Source organism: Osmerus mordax, chromosome 2 (genome assembly GCF_038355195.1).
Source record: "Osmerus mordax isolate fOsmMor3 chromosome 2, fOsmMor3.pri, whole genome shotgun sequence".
Classification (NCBI taxonomy): Eukaryota; Metazoa; Chordata; class Actinopteri; order Osmeriformes; family Osmeridae; genus Osmerus; species Osmerus mordax.
The window spans coordinates 12,803,699-12,826,722 of record NC_090051.1 but is presented as its reverse complement, the minus strand read 5'-3'; the positions used below and the strand labels follow the sequence as shown (position 1 = coordinate 12,826,722).

At 43.8% G+C, this 23,024-nt stretch overlaps 1 protein-coding gene across 2 annotated transcripts; it reads right to left on the bottom strand.

Annotated features, from left to right (window-relative positions):
* Window positions 1-502: 502 nt before the first annotated feature.
* Window positions 503-22,633, bottom strand: LOC136962141 (SH3 domain-binding protein 4). Of its 2 annotated transcripts, none has more exons than XM_067255810.1 (5): window positions 22,533-22,633; window positions 13,918-14,131; window positions 11,412-13,774; window positions 2,111-2,299; window positions 503-1,641 (listed from the first exon to the last, which is right to left on the bottom strand). In XM_067255810.1, the coding sequence occupies exons 2-5, from the start codon at window positions 14,039-14,041 to the stop codon at window positions 1,417-1,419; spliced, it is 2,901 nt and encodes a 966-aa protein (XP_067111911.1). In that variant the 5' UTR covers window positions 14,042-14,131; window positions 22,533-22,633; the 3' UTR covers window positions 503-1,416. The 2 variants fall into 2 exon arrangements, with proteins under 2 accessions (XP_067111911.1, XP_067111918.1); XM_067255817.1 differs by lacking the exon at window positions 503-1,641 and adding an exon at window positions 1,699-1,928.
* Window positions 22,634-23,024: the final 391 nt, after the last annotated feature.

Below are 23,024 nucleotides of genomic sequence, written 5' to 3'. Positions count from 1 at the left end.
AGATAAGAAAGCAGGCTGCTGGAGGTCATCCAGGGTCAGGCAGCAACCTGCACCCTCCTCCTCCTCTCATCTCAGGGTGTCCGCATCTTGACCCGTTACAGCCCGCTTCTCTGCTGTCCATAATTGACGTCCAGTCACTCAGTCTCTTCCCCTCTCCCACCTCTCTCTTAGCCAACCGCTCCTTTTCGTTTTGTTACATTCCCTCTCCCCTCCCTCTGCAGCAAGCGGTCTGCTTTCCTCCCTTCGTTCTCTTCTGTTGTTATGTGCTTCAAGCTGCTTCTCTGTCTGTCAGCTCTGCCTGGGATGTTTTGGAGCGGTCAGCATAAGGGACCCTGATGTTACATAGAACATACAGGCTGTCACTTGGTCTCAAGATAAACAGGGTTTACTTTGCACTTCTGATGAAGTAATTGAATTCAAAAGCAATAACTGAGTGAAATGTGGGCCAAAGCAATCAGACAGTGAATGCATGTAAACTATGTGTACAAATATTTACATTTTATTTATATTTTCTTCTCCACAAGTATGCAGTTGGGTGAAAGAAATGAAATAAATCAGTAAACTGCAAAAGCACCACTAAGACATACAGAAATAACGGACAAAACAAATGATCCAGAACGTTTAACACATAGTTGGCATTGTAACATCAGTGGCTTGACATAGAAAGTTTGTATCGGTGTACATATTTATATTTATATATAGAGAGAGCAATTTTATTTTTTTACAAGCTTTGGTACAAAAATTCCAAAACGGTAAGAAACATGTCAACCATATGGCTGACAGTAACAAAGAATCCATTACAGATGTATTTATTGAATGTTAACTAAGAACGGATGTAACAAAAAGATGTCTTAAGTTCAAATGTTGCAATTTCATTCACACAAAATAACTGTGACATAAAACGGACCCCCGTAGAAGGGAACCCTGGACAATAAGAGACATTTCATAAGAACTAAATCAGCGGCTTTTACGTAAATAAACACTCTGTACTTACCGCTCTGACAAACAAAAACACACATACAGGGCTTACAAGGACAAAAGTGATTTGTTAGTGATTTGCTCAGCTCCCGGTTTACAGCAAAAGGGCTTTACAAAAACTGCCATATTGGAAGTAAAAAAGTACACACTATGCACAAACACCAGAAAAAAAGTCTGAATACTGACAGGCCAAGACGAGTCGAGGGGTGTGGGAGTGAGCAACTGGTGGTTTATGAAGAGAAGTTGTTTCGGAGGGTAGGATCTAGTGGTATTCAATGGGTTTGGGGGGGAGCGGGGCACTTAAGTGTAGTAACTTCAAGGAAGAAGAAGGAGGGGAGTGGATTTGCAAAATAATCATAAGTCGAGAGGCAGAGCCAGTAAGATGACATCTACAGTTGACGGTGTTCAGGGAGGGGTGGGGGTTATTTTGATTGGAGTTTAGATGGCACAGTCATCCTGAGAGATGGGGCTGAAGGCGGAGCTTCGGAGTGCGTCCAGGCTGTTGACCAGGATGAGGGTGCCAGTCAGGTGCTTCCAACGCCTGGTGATGGGGTTCTTCATCTTGTCCAGGCCCAGGTGGAGCTCCTGGATCACATCCCGATAGCTGTCCCCAATCTGGGCTGCCCATGTCACCAAAAAGTCATACGCCGGCTTCCACATGGCCTAGAAAGGAGAGGAAGAGGAGGAGGAGAGGGGAAGAGGAGAAGAAGAGGGGAAGAGGAGAAGGAGAGCAGAGAGGAGTAGAGCAGAGGACGGAAGAAGACGACAGAGCAGAGGAAAGGAGAATAAGTTCCACAAGTGTACATTAGATTGATAAAGAATAAAAGGAGACTCACAGTGCGGGATAATGCATCAACTTCTTGTATCAACACACAACACCAGGCCTAACTAAACACTCCCAGCTAGATGTCAGATTCCTTGTTCATACATTGGAGACTAAACCACGCTTCCTATATACAGAAGGAGAGACAGAAGGAGATGAAGAGAAAGGGGGGGAGGGAGAGAAGGAGAGAAAGAGAGAGACGGACACTCTCTCTGTCAACAGAACACCAAGTCAGAACGGAACGATCCCAGTTACTTGTCCGATCACACGCTCATCCATTTCCCTCCAATTACCATCTCCGCGCCTCACCTCTACGTCCACCACTCCGTTCCTGTCTCTGTGTGGCGCCTCGTAAGCGTCCATCTGCAGGCGGGACACCTTCGCCAGGCGCTCAGCGAGCTCCCTCCAGCGCCCCGCCAGCTCCACCGCCGTGGTCAGCAGCACAAAGTCCATCACCAGCCTAGCCACCAAGCCCTGGCAGTCCAGCTTCAGCAGGGCCTGGGAAGGGCAGGGAGGAAGGAAGACAATTGACGAGTTTAGGGAAAAAAGGGGCAGGGATGACGTTTAGCACAGGATAACAGCTAACACAGTGAGGGCAAATACTCTATGACAATGTGACAAGGTTAATAATGTTAAACTTTTATTGAAACATACATGGGGGAATTCAAACTTACAAGTGACCTCAATCTACAGTCACTGCCTTTACCACCGAGTTATACTCAGTTCACTATCCTTGAGTAGCACAGGAACCATGACTGGCTCATCCTATCTGTTGCTAGGGTTACTGTTTACAGGGGAGGAGGTTGAGTTAGGATACTATGTAAGGGTCATGTTGACCGTACCAGAATAAAAATTGAATGAAAATCGCTTTCTCATCCGTGCGCATGCAAGCATGCACACAGACACGCATACACATCACTTTATTTGCAAGCTAAGCAGGTAAACAAGGAGACAGAGAGCGCATATTAGGAAATAACATGAACAGCTTTATAAAAAAATACAACAGACTGAAAAATGGATTACAAAAATTATTTTAGGCCACCAGTAGTCGTCAATTCACTGCAAACTGAATTGACCACTGCTTTGAAAGACCACTGCTTTTTACAGACTCTGCTTGTCTCACATGACTTTAGCAATACACTTTACACTTTAGCCTGCTAATGTTGTGAGTTGTTGTTCTTGCTAGGCTACATTGAGAAGAGCTACTATGTCTGTTCAAACAACACATATAGGCCAGCAGTCAAAAAGTTAAAAAAAAACTTACATGTTCATTAACTAATGTACGTCTGAGATCTAAAAGGTGGAAGGGAGTCAGGAATTTAGCTCTATACACCTCAGAAGTTGGTCGGAGCGAACTGGGAGTAGAATGCGCAAAACCAAAAGAAATCCCTCCAAAAAGATCAAATATTAAGGGGGGACAAATCGCTAACATGTCCCTCTAACGCCCCTGTTTTCTTTAAAGCTGGACATAAAAAACAGTATAGAAATAGAGGGCTGAAATCTACAGTAGACTGCTGATGTGGCTTCTGTTTTTGGGACTGTAATGGGTTTGGAGTAGAGCCCAGAGGGCCCTCCACCTTATTAGAGGCATGTGTGAGTGGTTTGATGGTGGAGACAGGTGAGTCAGTAGCAGGAAGCAAACACAGGCATGCTAACAGGGTGCCCAATAAGCATGTTGGAGAAAGCAAACAAGAAGGTCCTGTACCCACGCACACCAAGCTGAGATGAACACAAATACACACACACACAAATACACACGCATGTATACACATTCACACACACACACTTCTACACTTAGACATATACATCTACACATCTAATACGACACACACATCGATCTCTCCATGTTCAGAAAACACCAGCACCCCTGGCTAAACTGGTACTAATCATGAAGCTGCAGATTCAACCCCGTCTGGGCAGAACTGGGACCCTAAAGGACTGCCAAGCAAAGTTGCTATTTGGGCTTTAGTTCCACAGGCAGGAATTTGTGGAATGGCAGGATATGGGCAGCAAGGGAAAGAAGGAGGGGGGGGGGGGGGGGTCTGTGGCATTCCCTCTGCAGTTTCTCTCTCTCCCCCCTGCTGTCAGTCTCTCTCTCTCTCTCTCCCCCAACCCCCCCTCCTCTGCATTCTCTCTCTCTCTCCATCCCCCTGTCACGCTCTGACAGCTCAGGTCTGATCTATAAGCCCAGAGTCATACAGGAATGTTTATCTGCGGCCACAGTGTCCACATCACACTGTGACAGGCCACCATGGAGCGGAGTGTCTGCTTCAGACCAGTCTCACATCCATGACAGCTTCTGGACATCTCTGAGGAGGACAGTCACAGAGGCTCCCATTCAGATTGTATCTGGGAGAGTGTGTTTACGTGTGTGGCTGTCAGGCTTCTTCTATGGAGAATGAAGGACACCGTGGTATGAATTGTCCAGCACAGAAATTATTTTTTTTGTATGGGGCTCACAAAACCTAATAGACATATTTTACTTTTTCCTCACATACTATTCGTAGCTGAACTTTGCTAAATAGGCTACATGTTATCACACAAAACAAAAACTCCATGTTTTTGTTGTTATGGCAGCTCAGCTGAATGTAATGTTTTTGGGGATGTTGTGAGTGCTGTTGGGGGAACAGTCCTTCTTAGAGATAAGACCATCTCCCGCCACCTGCTTCCTCCTGGGATAACAGCAACAGGAAATATCCTCAGGAATAAAGGAGACCACTTCCTGTCTCACCTCCAGCAGAATGTTCCACTTATAGAACAGTTGCTGTTACAAACATGATTGACCAATACAGCTTGTTTAAATCGGATAAAGAAAGCTGCTATGTAGGTTTGGGTCTGCCAAAAGTATTGGTAGTGACAGACATTCTGTGTTTGCAAAGTTTGCTGCTTCAGTTGTTGTGGTGTTGATTCACATTGATACTTAATTATTGTGCAGAGTGATCAGATGAATTTTAAATAAAAGCTTCATTGGCCCCCTCAAAATGAAATTGATCACAAAACCCCCAAATGACTGCTAATATAATTTCACGTCGTATCATTAGCACATGGGAAAGTGTGAACTAGTTATAGTCAGGTGAAATCACTAATCATTATGATTAGATAGCAGATTGATTGCTGTAAAGAGGGGACTATTTGCATATTTTGAACGTTTTTGCCGATAAAAGTTTTAAAAACCTATGAAATGTCTATTATTGTTTTCCAGTAATAGAAACATGTGAAACAATTATCCACAAATACTGAATGAGAACTGTTGAATTGACAACATTTGTCAATGCCAATACTTTTGTCAAACATTCACATTTGCGAGACACTGTGGCGTTAGTATTTTTAGCCAGGAACATTCAGAGGGACGACACTCCGATTTCTGGGATGAATATCCTACATTGATTAAATACTGGAAGCAACATGTGTTTTCATTACCAGCACATAGTGTCTCCTCATTAGTAACTAGCTGATGAGGAGCAGATTGATTGAGTCAGTAATCCCAGGTCCTGCTCTCCTTTGGCTCTTTGTTCTTGGTACTCTGGTTAATCTGCCAGCGTCACTTTTAATTGCAGGCTAATCTTAGGCTGATCCCTGCTCTTTAGTGTAGCTTGCTGCTGAATGGGGTGTATCACTGGGAATCGGCAGCGCAGCGTCCGGGGGGGGGGGGGGGGGGGGGGCTGGGGGCACAGGGATTGAGTAACGCAAGGACAGGGGGGCACAGGGTTGAGAGTAAATAGGGTAGGGTGAGGCATTGTTGGGGGAGGTATTGAAGAGGTATTTGAAGAGGCTCTGGGGAGGCAGTGTTGGGCAAGGTTGGGGAAGTCAGGGCACAGTAGGGGGAGGCTTGACTGATATCATAATATAGTTAACATTAAGGCTATTCTAATAGTTATTCTAATATACATCTAATTGAATACATGCATACATTCATGAACAATTTTGATCATTTTGAAGGAGTTTGGCTAGAATTGGGCCAATTATGTTCAGGACCATGCTGGCTGACTCATGGTCACTAACTCTCCTTAGGACACACAGAATTTCTGCCAGGTAAATACATATTTTATGATGTGGTTTTCCTAAAATATCATCTAGGCATTTTGGTTACATTATTGTATTGGTTGATTGTTTGCGTATGAAGGATTTTTATTTCAGAGATTTTTCCTTGTAGAAGTGCGACTACTAAATCAGCTGCTTGTCAGGGTTAGAATGATAGAAGTTTCAGATGGTGGCTTGAGTGTGTGTGTGGGCCGGGTCCAGGGCTGGAGGAGGTAGAGGAGGCACTGGGCCCAGCGTTGGGGGAGATGGAGGAGGCACCAGGCCTAAGGCTGGGGGAAGTGGAGATATGTGTACACAGAATAAGCAAAGTAGAGACTTATTCGGGCATAGTCGTCAGTCCCAGTGGCCTCTTTCCATTTTCTTCCCAAAATAGACTGTTATTACTACTCCCTGCTGCTATCAAGTTTAGGGATCTCTTTGTAAATAATTCTAAAGAGTAGGATGGAGTTAGGTGGTGGGGTGGATTTTTGTGTGAGCAGCAGAATATCCATTTTGCACACACACATGCCTCACACAGAAGATTTCCCGCCACACAGTCAAGAGCCCCGGTACAGATGTTCCTTCTAACCTTACACTAACTGAGGAGGGAGATGTGACTCAGAGCTCGTCTGAAACATCACTGACAACACTCACAGCTCTGCCGGTGAATTACCTGACAGAGAGCAGGCACGCCACACTTCTCCAGCCTGCCTGTCACTGGGGGTCCTGTCTGCTCATAGCAGAGGCAGGTGGAAGGTTGAGGCTAAGGGGGGAGTGTGAGAAGGGAGTCAAGGTGAGGGGTTAGGAGGAAGGGGGAAGGAAGCCGGGGGGAGGCTGAGGGGAAAGTCTGGGGTAGGGGGTTGGGGTGATGAGGAGAAGACGTTGAGGGCGGAGTTGGGGGTAGGATAGGGGAGTCAGGGGGAGGAGTCAGGGGGGAGGGGCGGTCGCGTGAACCACGGCGCCTCCTGGTCCATAACTGGCGCTTCTATTTAGCCTCTAAACAATGAGACAGGAAACATCTGTGGGGCCATGACCCAACACAGAGACACGTCCTGGCTCCCACCCACTGCCACTACAGACCTCAGACACTCAGATCGGCTGGCTGTTACGTAAGACGAGCAGGCAGGGCCAGTCTGCTGCTGCCCTGATACAGTAGCTATGCAGCATTCAGACAGACAGCAAACATGCCCCTGGCAGACAGACAGACAGTAAAACAAAACCGTAAGTGACAGACAGGCAACCCAAACAGAGAGACTGTCAGCAGTAGTCAGACTACAGACTAGACTTAATCCTACTGGTCTTTACAGGGATGATTAACTCAGGAGTGGTTTAACCTCCTGCAGTCTGATCTAGTGCTCCACATCTCTATGTCTGAACTAGAGCTACACAGCTTTATGTCTGAGGTTTAATAAGAGCTTCAGGCCAAGCCTAACTCCTAGGGAACTATCTTTATCTAGGCTAATCAAGTGCTGTTGGGGACACACTGCCTCTCTGCATATTGACGTAACAAATTAAAACCTACAACTATTAAAAGCTTGCCATTTGTAGAGGTTTAAAGAGAGTTATCTAAACCTGTAGGCACTGTGGGCTTTTTGTCTTTGTTCATTTGTCATGCATGTGTGCTATGCTACGTGGCTATATGTAAACACTTAATGCATGTGGTGTCATGTTTCTATAGCTGCAGGGTGTTGATCTTCTAGGCCCGAAGATGTTTTACTGGGAATGAAGGGGTTCAGGGCCCTGTGGGGCCCTGGGGTTGGTCCTGTGATGTCACATGAGCTGGAGAAAGAGCCGGATCAGAGGCAGGACTTCAGCAGGTGTACATAAGACACACACACACATTGCCTTAAAGATGCTGTAAAGCAAATTCCATGATTTGCTTCTCAGTACATTATATACGTGTGAAATACACAGCTTTAGCTCCTTCAGGTGACACGCACCCCCAGTCTCAAGCAGAGAAGACTGCTGATTTTCTCATGATTTCAAAGCCTAATTCAACATACTTGGGGTGTGTTTTTTTCATTCGAATTTTGATCGGTAGTTAACAACACATTCTTCTGTGGCGTAATGAACTTAAAACTAATTTTCAATTCCACTTCACAGCATCTTTAAAGCCTGTGATTTTTTCCCTTCCTTGAGAACCATCCTGCTCAAAACTACGTGAACTCTTCTGTTCCTGAGCTATGTTGAATAAATGGATGGTCAAGAGTAGGTTAAGATAGAAATGCCCTGGGCAGTGAAAATTCTCAGTCGAACATGACTGACAGCCCTGGGTTCACCTCTGCCTCACCGGGCTGATCTCTCTAATCCTGTTTTCCAGGGGTGCCTGGCTGCCTCCCCTGTTACCATGACACTTACTGGAGTAGTTAAGAGGAAATTAATAAACAGATAACGTCATGAGTCAAACACTTCAACCACAACTTGGCAACCAGGATTTGTTTTTTTACTTAAGTAACATCTCTTCTTTCTGCTATCCAAGCTACAATATGTTGCTGCAAGCTGCTCTGGAGAAAGTCAGGCCACAGCTGTTCTGCTCCAAGCTCCATGAACAAATGATCCTGAGTACCTCGTACCTATCGACCTGTTGGCACGGCAATGCCACATGATAGATCTAACCCATTAAAAGGTTGGCATTCCACTGCCAAAAATCAGTGAGAACAGTCCTGTTCTGCCAGGGTTAGTACAGTACACAGGCCTTTAAGAACAATTATTAGATACATTATTTGGATCAAAATCACATGAGTTATCATAAGCCTCTTCATCGCATAACTACTGAATACTGAGTTACTCACTGGAACATAGAGACAATATCCCAGAAACAGCTCTGAGCTGTACAGTGATTCAGCTTAGCGGGGACACCAAGCTGACAGTCTAATTGAAACACAAACACAGAGTATAATTAGCGCAATTTCTAAATATTACTGACCCTTATGATTTAGCATGGACCCATAAGCTCTGCTGCTTTCATTACAGCAGTTAAATTTGCATCAGTGCTGTTGAATATTGATCAGAACCCAGTTCATCGTCTGCAGTTGTAATTGGAGGTACAAGTTTAATTTGTGGTCAAGGCCGCACAACCACTTTCCATATCTGTAAAGTGATCGAAAGTGTTTCCAATTAATTGGAAAGCGCTGTTATGCATAACTATAGGCAGAGTAAAGTTCTTTCACTGGCTGACAATGGGAGGACAGGGCAGATGGGGGAAGAGTGAGGCAGAGGAAGAGGGATATTTCACTCCACATTTAAGTCAACTGGATAAAGCTTAACTAAAAATGTCTTTCTTCCTGAACAATAAAGGAAGAAATGTGCTCGCATTCAGATGATTCAGAACAAAGACTGTCAACTATCTTTCAGAGGTGCACAAACACACACACAATCCTTTTGATTTAATTCCTTCCACTCTAAAAATAGCTTCCAGAACCCCAAAAAATGACAGACAAGCAAATCAGGAGGGATTGTTTTCTGTGTCAGAGAAAACACATAATTGCCCAGAGAGATAGTAGATGGTAATTAAATTGACAGCCTCTGCACTCTTACGAGACACAGAGGCCCACACATTGTAGTGTGAAATCAGTTATCTAGAAGTAGAAACACTGACAATAGAAATAGGCTCCTTTTGAAAAAGACACTTTACATCTAAAATACAGCCTCTATAATGCAGTGCGATGACCCATTAGTAGCATTTGTGCACAAGACCCAAGACTCATTTCTATATTTGAGTGAAGCTATGACACCTGTCTCTAACTATCCAGTTAGTCAGCTCTCCCCAGCCCCTTTGAAAATGCCCCCCGTACCTTGGCTGCCTGCCTATTGTAAAATAGTGGTACTTCTCTCCTTTCTCTCTCTCATCTACCCTGCAGAGGCTTGATGCACCCTATCTTTTAGCTACCTTTATCGCATGCCTCTCTTGTACTCATTTTTGGTTTTGTTCTCTACGTTACCTGCGGATGTGAGGATTTCCCAGCATGGCCTTGTTAAAAGCGAAAATCCTCTCAATGGATGTCAACTTGAACTTTACTAAGTCTGTTTCTTTTTTTTTACAGAAGTAGCAAGGACTCCAGAGACAAACTATTTATCCCAGGCAATTAGACATAAATAAACCAAGAAAGTGTTCAATGTGGAAGGCTTTGATAGTCGCCAAACCGTACACTCTGAAAGCAGTGGGAGTGTTTATTTGAGATACTTCTGATTGGAATCTGTAACAAAACAGTTTGAATCCTCCACAATTCATATTTTATTTAATCTGAACAATGGAAAGTATACTAAACAAATGGATTTGTCTTTAATAAACAACAAACGTGAGGCAGAATGTCATTTAACATTTTATCTACCACCTTATATTATGTTCCTCTCCTGCACACTGAATGTTCGCTTAGTCTATAAATGGTAGTAACTGCTGTTTATAACCCCACGTAAATTATAGTGTTTATGTTCAATCCCAGCTCAGAGTCTGTACCACCATGACCTCTGAGGGACAGAATGGCAGAAGAAGAAAGGTTGAAGGATTGAAAATAAATAATAAAAAACGTTATGATCTCAGTCAGAGGATGGTTAATAATATGCATGGGAAAAATATACCTGTCAGTCAAGTGAATAGGTTACCCCTGAAACCATCACCTTGGAACGATATGGACCTAAAAAACGACAACACTTGCAATTTAAATTCAGCTGCATGTCTACACCTTCCCTTCTACACCTTGAAAGGTAACCCATTCAAAGAGGGAGAGTCTCCGTGAGGGTAGACGGTTTAATATTTGCTTGGAAACAATTCACAATGGGACTTGCAGTTTATTTGCCGGAGGCGATATGGAGTATAATTGTATGTGTTGGCCTCAATGTCAACATACACACGAAAGACAAAGTTTTAACATTTCCGAAAGTTTTCGAAAGACAAATTTCCTTGTAAATGTGGATGAATGTTCTCAGTTTGGATTTATGACAATGAGCTTTCCCACTATATCTGTGTGAATAACAAATATACCAAAGAAAACGAATGATGTATGCAGGGATCTTGGCCAGGGAACAGTTTGATAGTCGGTGTAGGTTTTGATTCATAAAACAATGGCTAATATGGAGACTGAGCCTCACCAAGGTTATACTGAGATATTGGTTGAATTTACAAATGCAGCAGCACACATCTCTTACTCAATGTGATTTACAGGGTGGAGGGTGGGGGTTGGACCCTGCCAAAATATTCTGCTGCTCTCCACAACTCCCTGGTCCTCATTAAGACTCTGGTGCCCACACAGCACTTATTGACTGCACTCTCAACAGAATTAGCCCGTTGGACCATAGCCTCAAGCAGCTGTATGGTGATAAAGGGCTGAAGCTACAATCAGGGTGAGAAAAAATAAAAGAAAAAAGAAATACAGGCTAGACGGAGACACAAATGTGGACCCACAAGGCTAACAGAGACAAACCGAGCATGCAGGACAAAACACAAGGAAACAGAAACAAAAGCTCAAATAGAGACAACAGTGTGTAAATATTTGCTTCTATATTTGTTTTAACTGCCCAATAGATGAGAGAAAGCGCTTAGTCAGTACAACGAAGAAGGAACAGAGTGCCAGGGTGCAAGTTGAAAACTTACAGTCAGGAGTTCCTTCTGGAAGGACTTCCTCTCCTTGCCTTCTGCGTTGTTGCAGTCTTCCTTCAGTTTCTCGAGCACAGACGCCACCCTTTCAGGTTCACTGTCCAGCTCGGCGCGGCAGAAGTGTGTCAATGGTAAGTTGACGTAACCCAGGGCATCGGCAAACGCCCGCCAGCTGCCTATGTTCTCCATCAGTATCGTCCTCACAGAGGCATAGATATAGGTGAGGAACTTGCAAGGTTTCAGGATCTGTTCCAGTAGAAGTGTGGTTGTCAATTCAGCTCCACTGAAGTAAATGGGCTTCACTTTCCCCACCACCAGAACGTTCTTTGCATGGACAAACCCCATCCTACCCTGATAGTATCCAACGTACCATTCCTTAGTCCACAACTGGCCCTTCAGCTTTATTTTTTCCTCACTCAACAGGGCAACAAAGTCCCCCTTTTTGTACTCCAGTAGGTATTGGTTTTTTGTCTGGCGGATGACGGTTTTGATCAGTTTCCCAAACTTCAGGTTGTTGATTCTGCGGTCCTGGAACACTGGATAGTTGGTTGTGATGGCCAGTGGAGACAAGACAATCTTACCTACTTCCTTCTTCTTCAGGAAGCGCCTCTGTGCTGAGGTTCGTGGACCAGTTTTGGGCGGAGGTGTTGGCGTTTGAACACAGAACTGGGCAAGAATACAGTCATGGTCGTCTTTGACCTGAACCCTCAAGGTGAAATCGGAGACATCATCAGTACTCCGAGAGGATATAAGGTAGACAAGCCGGCTAACCTTGCCTAGTTTCACCTGGAAACCCCTGACTACTCTTGCCTGTTCACTGGCCTTAACCTCATAGTTGGCCATGTTGGAGTAAACTCCAAACCGAAGGTCTTGAGGTCTGGACAGGACAAACTGATGTTTACCCCAGAGCTGGAGAGCAACAGGTGGTGTACACTGTGCTTGCTTTCCCACATCACTGACCAACAACGTCTTTGGTGCACAGTCATGGCCAAAGAAGGCCACAACAGTCTTGAAGGAGGGATGAATGTGCTTTGGCCCATAGACACCGAGAGTGACCTTCTTCAACACATGTTCCCAAACTGTGCTTTCAGGCGATAACATCTTAGACTGAACAACAACAGACACATACATGCATGGCTCAAGGTTATCCAGACAGACCTGGACGGTGTCACCGAACAAGTACGCTTGAGATATTGGCATGTAGGGGCCCTCTTTGCAGTCACTCCGGACACACATGATCTCAGTGTTTTGTCTACTTTCAACTTTCACCACAACTGAAACTTTCATCTCAAGGGTAACAGTGGTTTTGGTTTCCATGTTGCTCAGTTTGATCTCCACCACAGGGCTGACAGTGGTGCAACGGTCATTGTTGAGCTCCAAGGGAGGGTCCAGTAGAGCCTTCATGGAGATCTGCTGGGTATCTCCTGGGATGACGTGACCCTCAGGTATGTGGATGCTGATGCTGGTGTCAGGGAGTTGAACTGCCCCTCCCGAATTGTCTAAACGACACACTATGTTTGTCTCCACCGGCTGTGTTTGTCCCCAGCCAGGGTTCTGACCTAGGGAGTCTAGATCGTGGCAGGACCTGGCCAGCTTGCGGTGGTTCAACCAGGCTTCTCGGAAGTCTTCTCTGCTCTTGAACTCTTCTGGCACCGGAGCTTTAAGACCCCCGAAGAAACTTGAAGACACCTGAGGGCCATCGGACTGAGCCTGCAGGATGGAAAGCTCAGAGAGACTGTATGATCTTTTGCTCCTGAAAAAAGGGTTGTCTCTGCGTAATGTCTGACCACCCCCAAGGTTGGTGCTGATGGGATTTAAATCAAAGATCCCACTGCCAAAGCCGTTGATGTTAATAGTGCTGCTGGTAGAGTTTGGCATGGAGGGTGCCATGGTATCGAAAAAGAGAAGGTCAACCGGTTTCTCGTTACTGTTCTGATCCAGAGAACCCTGAAGGGTCCCATTGAGGAAGGGGTTGGTGGAGGTCCGGGTGGCTGCAAAGGGATTTCCATTTTGTAAGGCCGTTGGTTTCAAGAACACACCCGTCCACTCGCCAAGGAGGTCCATTTCCTTGGCTGCTTCCTCGCTGCTATCTCCTAAGCTATCGATCATTCCACTGTCACTGAAGGAAGAGTCCCTGTAGTTTATTGGCTGGACATAGGCTGCTGGGATGTAACCCATCTCTGTTTTATTGTGGGCATACCACCACTCTCCACCCGATGTGTCCAGCACAAAGAGACGGTCTCCCTTGGAAAACTTCAGAGTGGTGAAGCTGGAGGGACAGTAATCCTTAATGGCAACAACTTCCCTTGCTGTGCCGAAGGAGGCGGTGGCATTCAGTCTTAAGGCACTGGGAGAAGGCACTACAAAATAAAAGACAAAAAGAAAGTGTAAAACAAATCAATGTATAGAAATTCAAGGCTATAATGGTTGTGATTTTTTTTTAATGTAATGTAATATAATTCATTTAAAATGTACTAGTCAAGTGTGTAGTTAAGAGAATAACCTTTGACATCAGTAAGACTGGCTTCATTCACTCCGTCGCTGAGGTCTATGAGTGTCCCCTCCGACCTGCAGCGTGGGAGGGCTATATTGTTGTGGTTGGTTGCTCGGATTCGATGGGCGGCCATTTTGAGGTACTTCCCTGCACACCCCACGTATGTACTCTGGTTTCCCTTGAGCCAGTGGCACAGTCAATTGTCAACAGATTTCCATAGCATCTGGAGGAAAAAAGTAAAGCCTGCATTAGCTTGAGGCTTATTTTTTCTAATTAGCTTTTACTTGCACTCGGCAATCTCATTAAACAAGCCTGATGCCCTCTGATAAAGAAATAATTGACCAAAAAGGATTTAGGCTGGTAACCAGTTCCCTAATATAATTAAAGAGATAATGGATTACAAAACTGAGAGAATGTAAGTGACTGAGATGTCATCCGCCTCAAGATATTTACAAAATCTTCAGTACATACAGTGTCAACATTACAAGAAGCAAACACTTCATCCAACCAAACATTTATGGCCCATGACAAGGGGAGGAACAGGGTGGGCGGGTTCACAGCTAATCCCCTCACACCCACAGTAGGTGCATAAGACATTCAATATCACACTCATTGGGTGAGCATTATCATTTTAATTGGAATGCCACAACTTGTCATTGAACATTCATGGAAGACCCTAGGCACTGCTGAAAATAGATGTACAATGTCCCTCCTTGGTGTAGCACCTTGAATGAAATGTTGTACTGTATACCATATTATACTGTATGTTGCCCTGTAAATGATCAATACATTATTCACACAGCAGCAATATTCCACTGTATATTCTTTCTACTCTCGCCTCGGTGTCCTTAGTTCCTTATACTGCCCTTGTAATATCAAGTCCACAGTCTCCAAGGGTTTCAACTTTGAAGCTTATGGTTTTCACTACTTCGTTTCTCTGTACTTTGAGATCAACAGAAATCTAACCCATCAGGGTGGTATCAGAGAAACTGCTGTGTGTGTGTGTGTGTGTGTGTGAAAATATATATTTTGAACTCATTTACATATTCATTTCCTTTGACACAGATCATCTAGATTTCGTCCTTGTGGGAGGGGGGTATTGCACTAAAAGAGCTATTAAAAAGCTCACTTTGAAGACGCACATGGTTGGGAGAAAGACACAAACAGAATGACAAATGACTCACAGTAAATATTTTGGCTGTTAGGCTTTATGAATTCACGTCTGACAGATTTTCAGACATTTGGACTTCTTGATGTTGTTTCTAATACTAACTTCACTGGCTTGCTGAAATGATGCTTGGCAAGAGTCCGCTCACACACCAAACTTTGGGGGAAAACAAGAGGGGAACATTCTTGGACTTGTCTCTTCAAGTCTGTTCTTAAATACTTTATAGATGACCAAGACATAGCATAGTAGACTATACAAGTCGCTTCTTGCAGTAGTAATGGTTTTGATCTCTGAGCAAATTTTTGCAGTCTACAAGTCAATATTTATTATACTAGGAATATTAAGCAAAGCAAAGTTGTAATTTACACAGCAGGCTCTTGTTTACACCCAGTCCACATCTACACTCTAAAGCTACATGCCAGAGGTGAGGTCAGTGAGCCGAGCAGACAGATCCTAACCTGCCCCATTTGTCTGGTCCCATCTCTGAGGCAGGATGTGGGCCACTAGAACTCAGCTCTCCGTCTTCACACACCAACAAACTCCTCCTGGCTTCTTGCTTCCAATCTATTATTCAGAACAGTCAAGTCAGGGGACAGGGAGCTTCATTAAGGAGATGCCTCATCATACCAAAGCCATGTTTTTCTTAATAGAGCATGAGTGATTTTAAAGGGAGGGTAAGCTGGTCCAGAGAGTCAAAGAGGAAGACTAGGAAAGAAAATCAGTTGCATCATAAAATAGCACAGCTGCAACCCTCTCTTCAGTGGAGACACTGAAGGACAGTTACATCCTGCACCTCCATCTGCTCTGACGCGACCCCTGGGTGGTCTATGGCTATACGCAGGCACGCCCTCGGGCCTTGACCACCCCGAGGTAGTTCAACCTCTACAACAGCCACATGGATAGGAGGATAGGAAGAGCACAATAGCGTGGGAGGAGACATCTGAACAGAAGCAAGATGTAAAGCAACAAACTGGTGGGAACAATAGTCTGGATGCAAATGATTGAAGACGTGTTAGAAGACTTACAAGCAGCAAAGGCAATGGAGGAAGCCAACGAGGTCCAGGCTGTTGCCCCCGGTAACAGAATGTCACAACAGTTCCACTGGGTGTTAGCCATTATCTCAGGCACCCTTGTTCACATTGTGGCAGAATATACGGTACGGCTCCATGTAACTGATTAGGGGATTGTGACAGGAATTGTCCACATTTAAATGCGTTCTAATAATCATTCAGTATTGGGGACTCCCAAACCAGAATACATATTTTAAGACCTGAAGCACTTACAGCACGACAAACCAGCACTAACATCCAATTTCAGCTAAAGTGCATTCAGAGTTCACACGTGATAGCTTAGTGTCAGGATGACAATGAACAGAGCCCAAGAGCATATTTCCATTAGCGATGGTAATCAACACCATAGCTAATACAGACAGACTCAGTCAAGTTCTGTAATCGTGTCTTAGCAGAATTAAACATCCTTCAATCACCGTGCAATGATTTTTGATTAACCTCCCTGTACTGCATGCCATTTCACCAGACACATTAATATTGTTACAATCACAGGAAGAAGCAGTGAAAACGGATTTATTTATTGAAGGCATTAAACAGCGATAGCTGGCTGCTACATGCATATACGTAGGTCTATGTTTGTTGACCTATGTGTGTGTTGCTTGCTTGCCTAAATAGGCCAGAGCAAGATAACTTTCTTATACAATTTACACCCATTGTACACCAAGTAAACTGTTAGCCTATTTATTATGCATGCACTTTTTTCTCTTCGCCTTTCAGTCACGCGGTGTCACCATATCAAACAAACTCAAAACATAGCGTGTGCATGGGTTCTAATGCGCAGAGGTACGCAGATTCTTACAAATAGGTTTTTCATAAACCTGAAACTGTAGAAACACCCCTACGCATGTTTTATCACCCATTTTTATGCTTATGAGCCTTCGTAAATTTGACCTCAGATGTTAATTTGTTTGTGTGACCTGTGCCACCAAGCAACAACTCTGAAACACCCAGAAAGCAAGTGGCACCGCGTATGCACCACACATCACTTGGGGCAGTGAGAGGACTATTACACTATGATTCAGGACATGAGAACAGTAAAAAAAGAGCAGTTCCCCACAGAGGAAGCCCACTATGAAAGTGTCATCCACACTTGTCCCTTGGTCTCCCCAGAGAATGGGCTTTGTGTAAAAGCCGAGAAAAGAGAACACTATCGTTCCACCCGTTTTTTTCTTCTTAAAATTCTTGTTTAATACCAGGCTATATTGTCGATACACATTTTAGCTCATATGGGTTGGGGCATATTTCTTATAGGTTAGATCATTTATTATGGATTTAGATAGGCTGCTAAGAATTGTCAAGAGGAGCACAACCGGATAATTTCAATGGACCTGGCTGTACCTGCAGGCCTGCTTGTTACAAATTATTTTAAAGGTGAAACTGGAGGTTGTTATAACCCCCCATGCAGGCATGGGCAGCACTGTGAGAGGGGAACTATCACCTTCAGTACACTGCGACATGAGTGCTGACAGGTCAACATAACAACGGAAAGATCACTTCTATTCTATCAAAAAAAATTGATTGCCTGTATAAACCATAGCATAAATCAAGAACAATATTAAACACGCAAGAAAGGTGTAAATCAGAAGAAGTTCCAGAAAATGTATTTTTTCTGAGCTGAGAGATGTGAGGGGAGGAGGGGGGGCACCTCCTCTACAGCTTCAAAGAGAAGGGTTGTCCAAGTTAAACAACGTTTGTAAAGAATGTTGTGTGACTGTTAAAATAGTGAAAATATGATGCCTCACGAGAATGTCAATTTCTACCTGAACTGCTGAATGTTTACTTTAAAAAAATTAGACTTTTTAGATGTAGCTGTAAAACATTTCCCCAATCAACCATCTACCAGGGAGACAAGTTATTCAGGAATGTTGAAGCGTATTGTTAAATTATTCACGTACGCCAATCCTTCAGTCGGAGTAGACATGGTATTGGCTCGGTATTGATGGTGATGCTGGCTTCAAGCTCCATCTTGATCAGGCGCGTATTGAGCTCAACTTGGATTACAGGACCAAGCTGATCAACTTGCGCACAACACTGATTAATAACAATGCTGTGTTAGCAACAACAGACGGACATGATGAAATCCGTGGACATGTACTGCAATAGTGTACATGTCTACCATCTTGATAAGCAGATGTTCATTAGTCTTGTCTGAGTGGAATTCAGCCCCCCCTCCTTACAACGACCCCAACCCAGAATCATGACACACAAGAGTTCCATAGTCCACAATATGGACAGTGAACTTTATCCACTCCCATAATAAAATGTAAAAACTTTTTTGGTGACCTTCGGTGAACACAGTTGGAGTCAGAACAAACTGTCTTTGTTGTTTGCTCTTCCTATTTGTTGAGTCACTGGGCCTACTGCTGTGGAGAGCGGGGGCAGGAGATTTGCTGGAGCTAATGTTAGGGATATTATAACATCATTACTAACCCACAGGAAAGAAACCTGGGAACACTGACGAACAGGAACACAGCCTAAACACACAGTACTAGCTATGGTCAGTGTGGGGTAAGGACAAACACACACACACAGGTAAGCCTAGAGTTCTAGGTTACCACGTAAGGATGGCCGGGGCGGTGTTCTCTGTGGCTCAGACGAGGCTCCGGCCCGTTGAGGAGAGCAGGTCCTGGACAGGAAACGCCCGAGGAGCAACAACAAGGAGGAAATGCCATTGTGATGAGGGTCTGCCTGATGCCTCCTCCCACACGCTTCCCTGCAACTGCAGTCAAGACCCGCTCTGCCTTTTGTGCACTGGCTCTCTCCCCTCATACGGTGCCCTAGAAGAATCTAGACTACCTGCAGCCATAAATCCCAGATTTGGAAGTCAAATATTCTTGGGAGCCATCGAAACAGCACACAATGAGTCACTATGGTGACAATTTCCTTAGTACTGTGTGTGATTCAGCCAGGTGTTTTGAGAGGCACACACTCACAGGAAACAGAGGATGGTATTGTGGAGTGCACTTCTTTCCTCAGCGTTAGGTCAACATTACTCTGGCCTTGGCTGGTCAAAACCAAGTCTCTTGTCTGTGGCAGTGGTAGCTAATAATAAGCTCTTGTGTACACTAAATACCACATTTGGGACCTGAATATCCCTTTTTTTTGCTACGATGCACTAGGTTCAGCAAAAATTCAATTTAAGATCATATTCTAAACAGTTGGATTTCCATACTAGAACACTGATGTTTCCCAGCTTCTGGTAACTCAGTGGTCAAACAGTGAGGAAAACATTTTAAAATGTTATGAGGCTTGTTAAAACAAAATGTTCAATCTAAAAGCCCCAAGTCCTTTCAGTTTTTTGAAACTTTGCACTGCTCTGATGAAGATCCAAAGTTATGGAAACAACCTCAGCTCTCAATTAGAAACTCCTACAGAAAACACCTGTGTGAGGCATCAGCCTGTATCAGTGGAATCATTGTGACTCCACTCCTTACCCCCCAACATGGATAAGAACTACTAGCCAGCAGAGCTGTTACATATCTCCCATGACTGTTTCAGTACTGGAGTTGTCAGGCTGTTTAAAAAGAGCTGCCCAAGCATTTCAGTCTGCCTGATAGCCTTGTGGGTTATAATAGCCTGTGAAAGAACAGTGGTCAGAAGATAGTATGAGAGACTCAACATTTGGAAGTAGAACAAGAAAACTAGTTTTGGTATGGGGAAGCTAGAGTCTGAATACAGGCTTTATGGAGCTATTGCGTTAAATAAGTGACACTAGACAAAATACAAAATGACAATAAAGAACAAAAGGGCTCTGCTAAAGAGAACTGACCGGTACTGACGAGACTGGTGAGTGTCAGGGGTGACATCATCTCAGTCTCATGATCCAAACACACACAGAGGCGAGGCTACTCGGTTGTTAAATGGTTGGCTGTGCACTCACGTCCAGGGACACAGACAACTCAGACATGGATTCTATTCTTTTTCCCTCTCATTAGACTACCACAGAGGCCATTGTCATGCCATCTCTTGTGCATGAGATGTTTTCAAAGATAAAGTTGGCAAAACTCAAAGGTGTGTATGGAAAGAATGTGTATATCACAGAAGCATGAACTGCAAGCTGTAGACATCAGTATCCACTTCATTCTCATCTCTCAGTATAAACACGCCAGCATGGAACGGCACAGGGATGAAGTTAGATGGAATTTAGAGAATGCAGGGGCTCAAATGAAATCCTGCCTTATTCAAGCAAGAGCATAGAAGAGAAGGAAGGCCTATCATTCTCTCCATAACAAAGAAAGGGGTTAAGGGGCATGTTCAACTGTCATTCCCAGGTTTTTTACTTGAATTTTAGGGGACTTCTTCTGGTGTTGTCAATCAAGTCACGAACTGGGAACAATGGAATGGCAACAATGGATTCCGAAAGGGGATATATAATCTGGACTCACAATAACACATTGTAACAAACTAATTCCTTTAAATTTCAGATATGTAAAAAAGGGAAGTAACAAATGATGAAGTGAAGTGACTGGGCTCCACACTCGTCTATTTAATGTAATCCATGAGAAACAAACTGTTAAAGGCTTAAAGAAAAACTGTCGCATTAATTTAGGCTGAGAGGACAATAGCGTTACAAACCTGGTGTGAGTCACATCTGCTAATGACTGGCTATTATCCCTAACAGGGAGGTGCATCTAGAGCCACCATAGTTGGCCAGGCTGATGCCAACCGTCCCACTGTGGTGGCACTGTGTGTGGTAACGAGTACTGTAGCCAGCTGGACTCAGGCCCATGCTTAACATGAACCGGGAGACGCTGTTCACACTGACGGACCACATCATCTGCAATCACAGGTCCATTCATTCACACAATGAATTCCATTTTAAGCACCGGTGACATTCCAGAGCACAGGATTGAAACAGAAAACAAATTGTTATGCGGGGATAACAAGATTTCCACTATGGAGATAAAACCTTCCTTTCAATATAATTTTTAATTACTTACCATGACATACCAAAACAAACAACAAAACAAACAACGACGAAAAGCTACTGTAGGGAAGACAGTAGCCTATTTTAGGGTCTGACCCCTCACCTGTCCATGTCTTCTGATGTCTCTAGAGCATTTCACTGATTAACCTTTAGAAGAGCTTCATCTGGCCTCTGTGACTTTGCAAGCTCTCTGTAATGCCTCAGCAGTCTAAATTATACAAGAACTCAGCCATATATTATTTATAGTGAACTTAATAAAAGTCAGAAAAAAATAGAGTAGAAAAAAGCTATGTGTCTTTGAAACAGGCAGTTGAAAGTTTCAACGCCTGAAACCGTAAAAGAACGACATAAAAAGGGGCAGCATAAAACTAAAGGGGGATGGACCTTTACACATTATGATTAATAATTATATTCCAACGGGAGAATAATGCCTCATCAAGAAGCCTGACTAATCTCCCATGTGTCTCCATTAATACACCGATTGACGTCAAACTAAATTTAGAATGGACAGAGAGCACACAGGCCAGAGCCATGGCTCTGACCCACGCCACTCAGAACAGATCCGTCCTGGTACCATAAGCCTGTTCATTTCTTTCGAACCGTAGCTACACTTCTGTGGAAACTAAAAGGAAGAGCTAGCACAAAGTAGGCTATTAGTTTGAAAATACCAACAGTAAAACATTTAGCCTACAGCTTGTGACAATTAAACTAGCCTATTACGCTTCTCATCGCGAACGTGACTTTTAATTGATTGGGGTTCGCGCAGTTTGGAAAACTTGCCATGGAACAAAATCATGTCGGTACTCACAGTAGCCTACTTTCTCGACACAGCCCACCAGCCACAGGGGAACTCATTTACATCGGGGCAGCTGAATTGTTTGATACCATGGCAACGAATGTCACACATGCGAGAACAGTATGAATCTGAGGAAGTAAGGATGTTGAATGCATCTATGTGGCAAGTACGAAACTCAGCAAAGGTGCTATTTCTGTTCTACTGGCGATTAAGACAACATCGAAGAAACTACAACTACACAAAGGCTTCAGGAGCCAGCGCGACTTTTAGGGATCAGATTGAGCCATTCCAGGTTCAGGTCAGTTATATTCAACATCCAATCTAATCGATGAGTAAACATAGATGATACTATAGGGACAAATAGTTATTGCTAAAAAGCAACTCAGGCAAGTTGCCGATTGAGTGCAACCCCTCCTTTCAGACCATTGTGCATCTTGTAAAAATTACTGAAGCAAAGAAAAGCGTATCAGCATATCGCATCAAGAACCATTGTCTCAGTTTGGGAAAGTTTTCAATCAGAGTAAAACCCAGAACAGCTACAGTACCCAGAGAACGAAACTACCTCGACAATTTGGGGCTTAAAACGTGAACACTAGGAGCATCAATCATATTTCCAGTAGTTTAAGTGTAATGTATAATTGTTTATTGTAAAATAGACGTCACCTTATGGAAGTCCCGTAAAATGTGTCCCATGAAGCAAATGCATCCAGCAGGCGTAGTTATACAGGGTTCTCAGTTCAATTCTAATCTAGTGCTACTTCTTTGTGAATCCAGTCTTCGACGCTGGGAGTAGAGCAAGACCCTGCTGATGTCACCACGAGAGGGAGGGGCGTGGATCGAACCTGTAGTGATCATGTTATTACAGTTTCAGATTACTTTTCAAACTTTTTTCTCTGTGAATTATTGGAACCATGCTTTTTTCTGTTATTCGATGACTTATTCATCGTTTACGTCAAAGGTGGTTATGTGCTCGCTGAATAAACAAATGGAAAAATGAAAGTCTAATGGACTGCATCGCATTGCAGTTTTTAAATTGCTATGTGTTGCACACGTAGTTGTTAATAGGCGCGATGTCTACAGCTAATTTAATTATCTTAATGACTACCACATCCAATTTACTATGCCGCACAACTATCAATCTGTGTCTTAATTCTG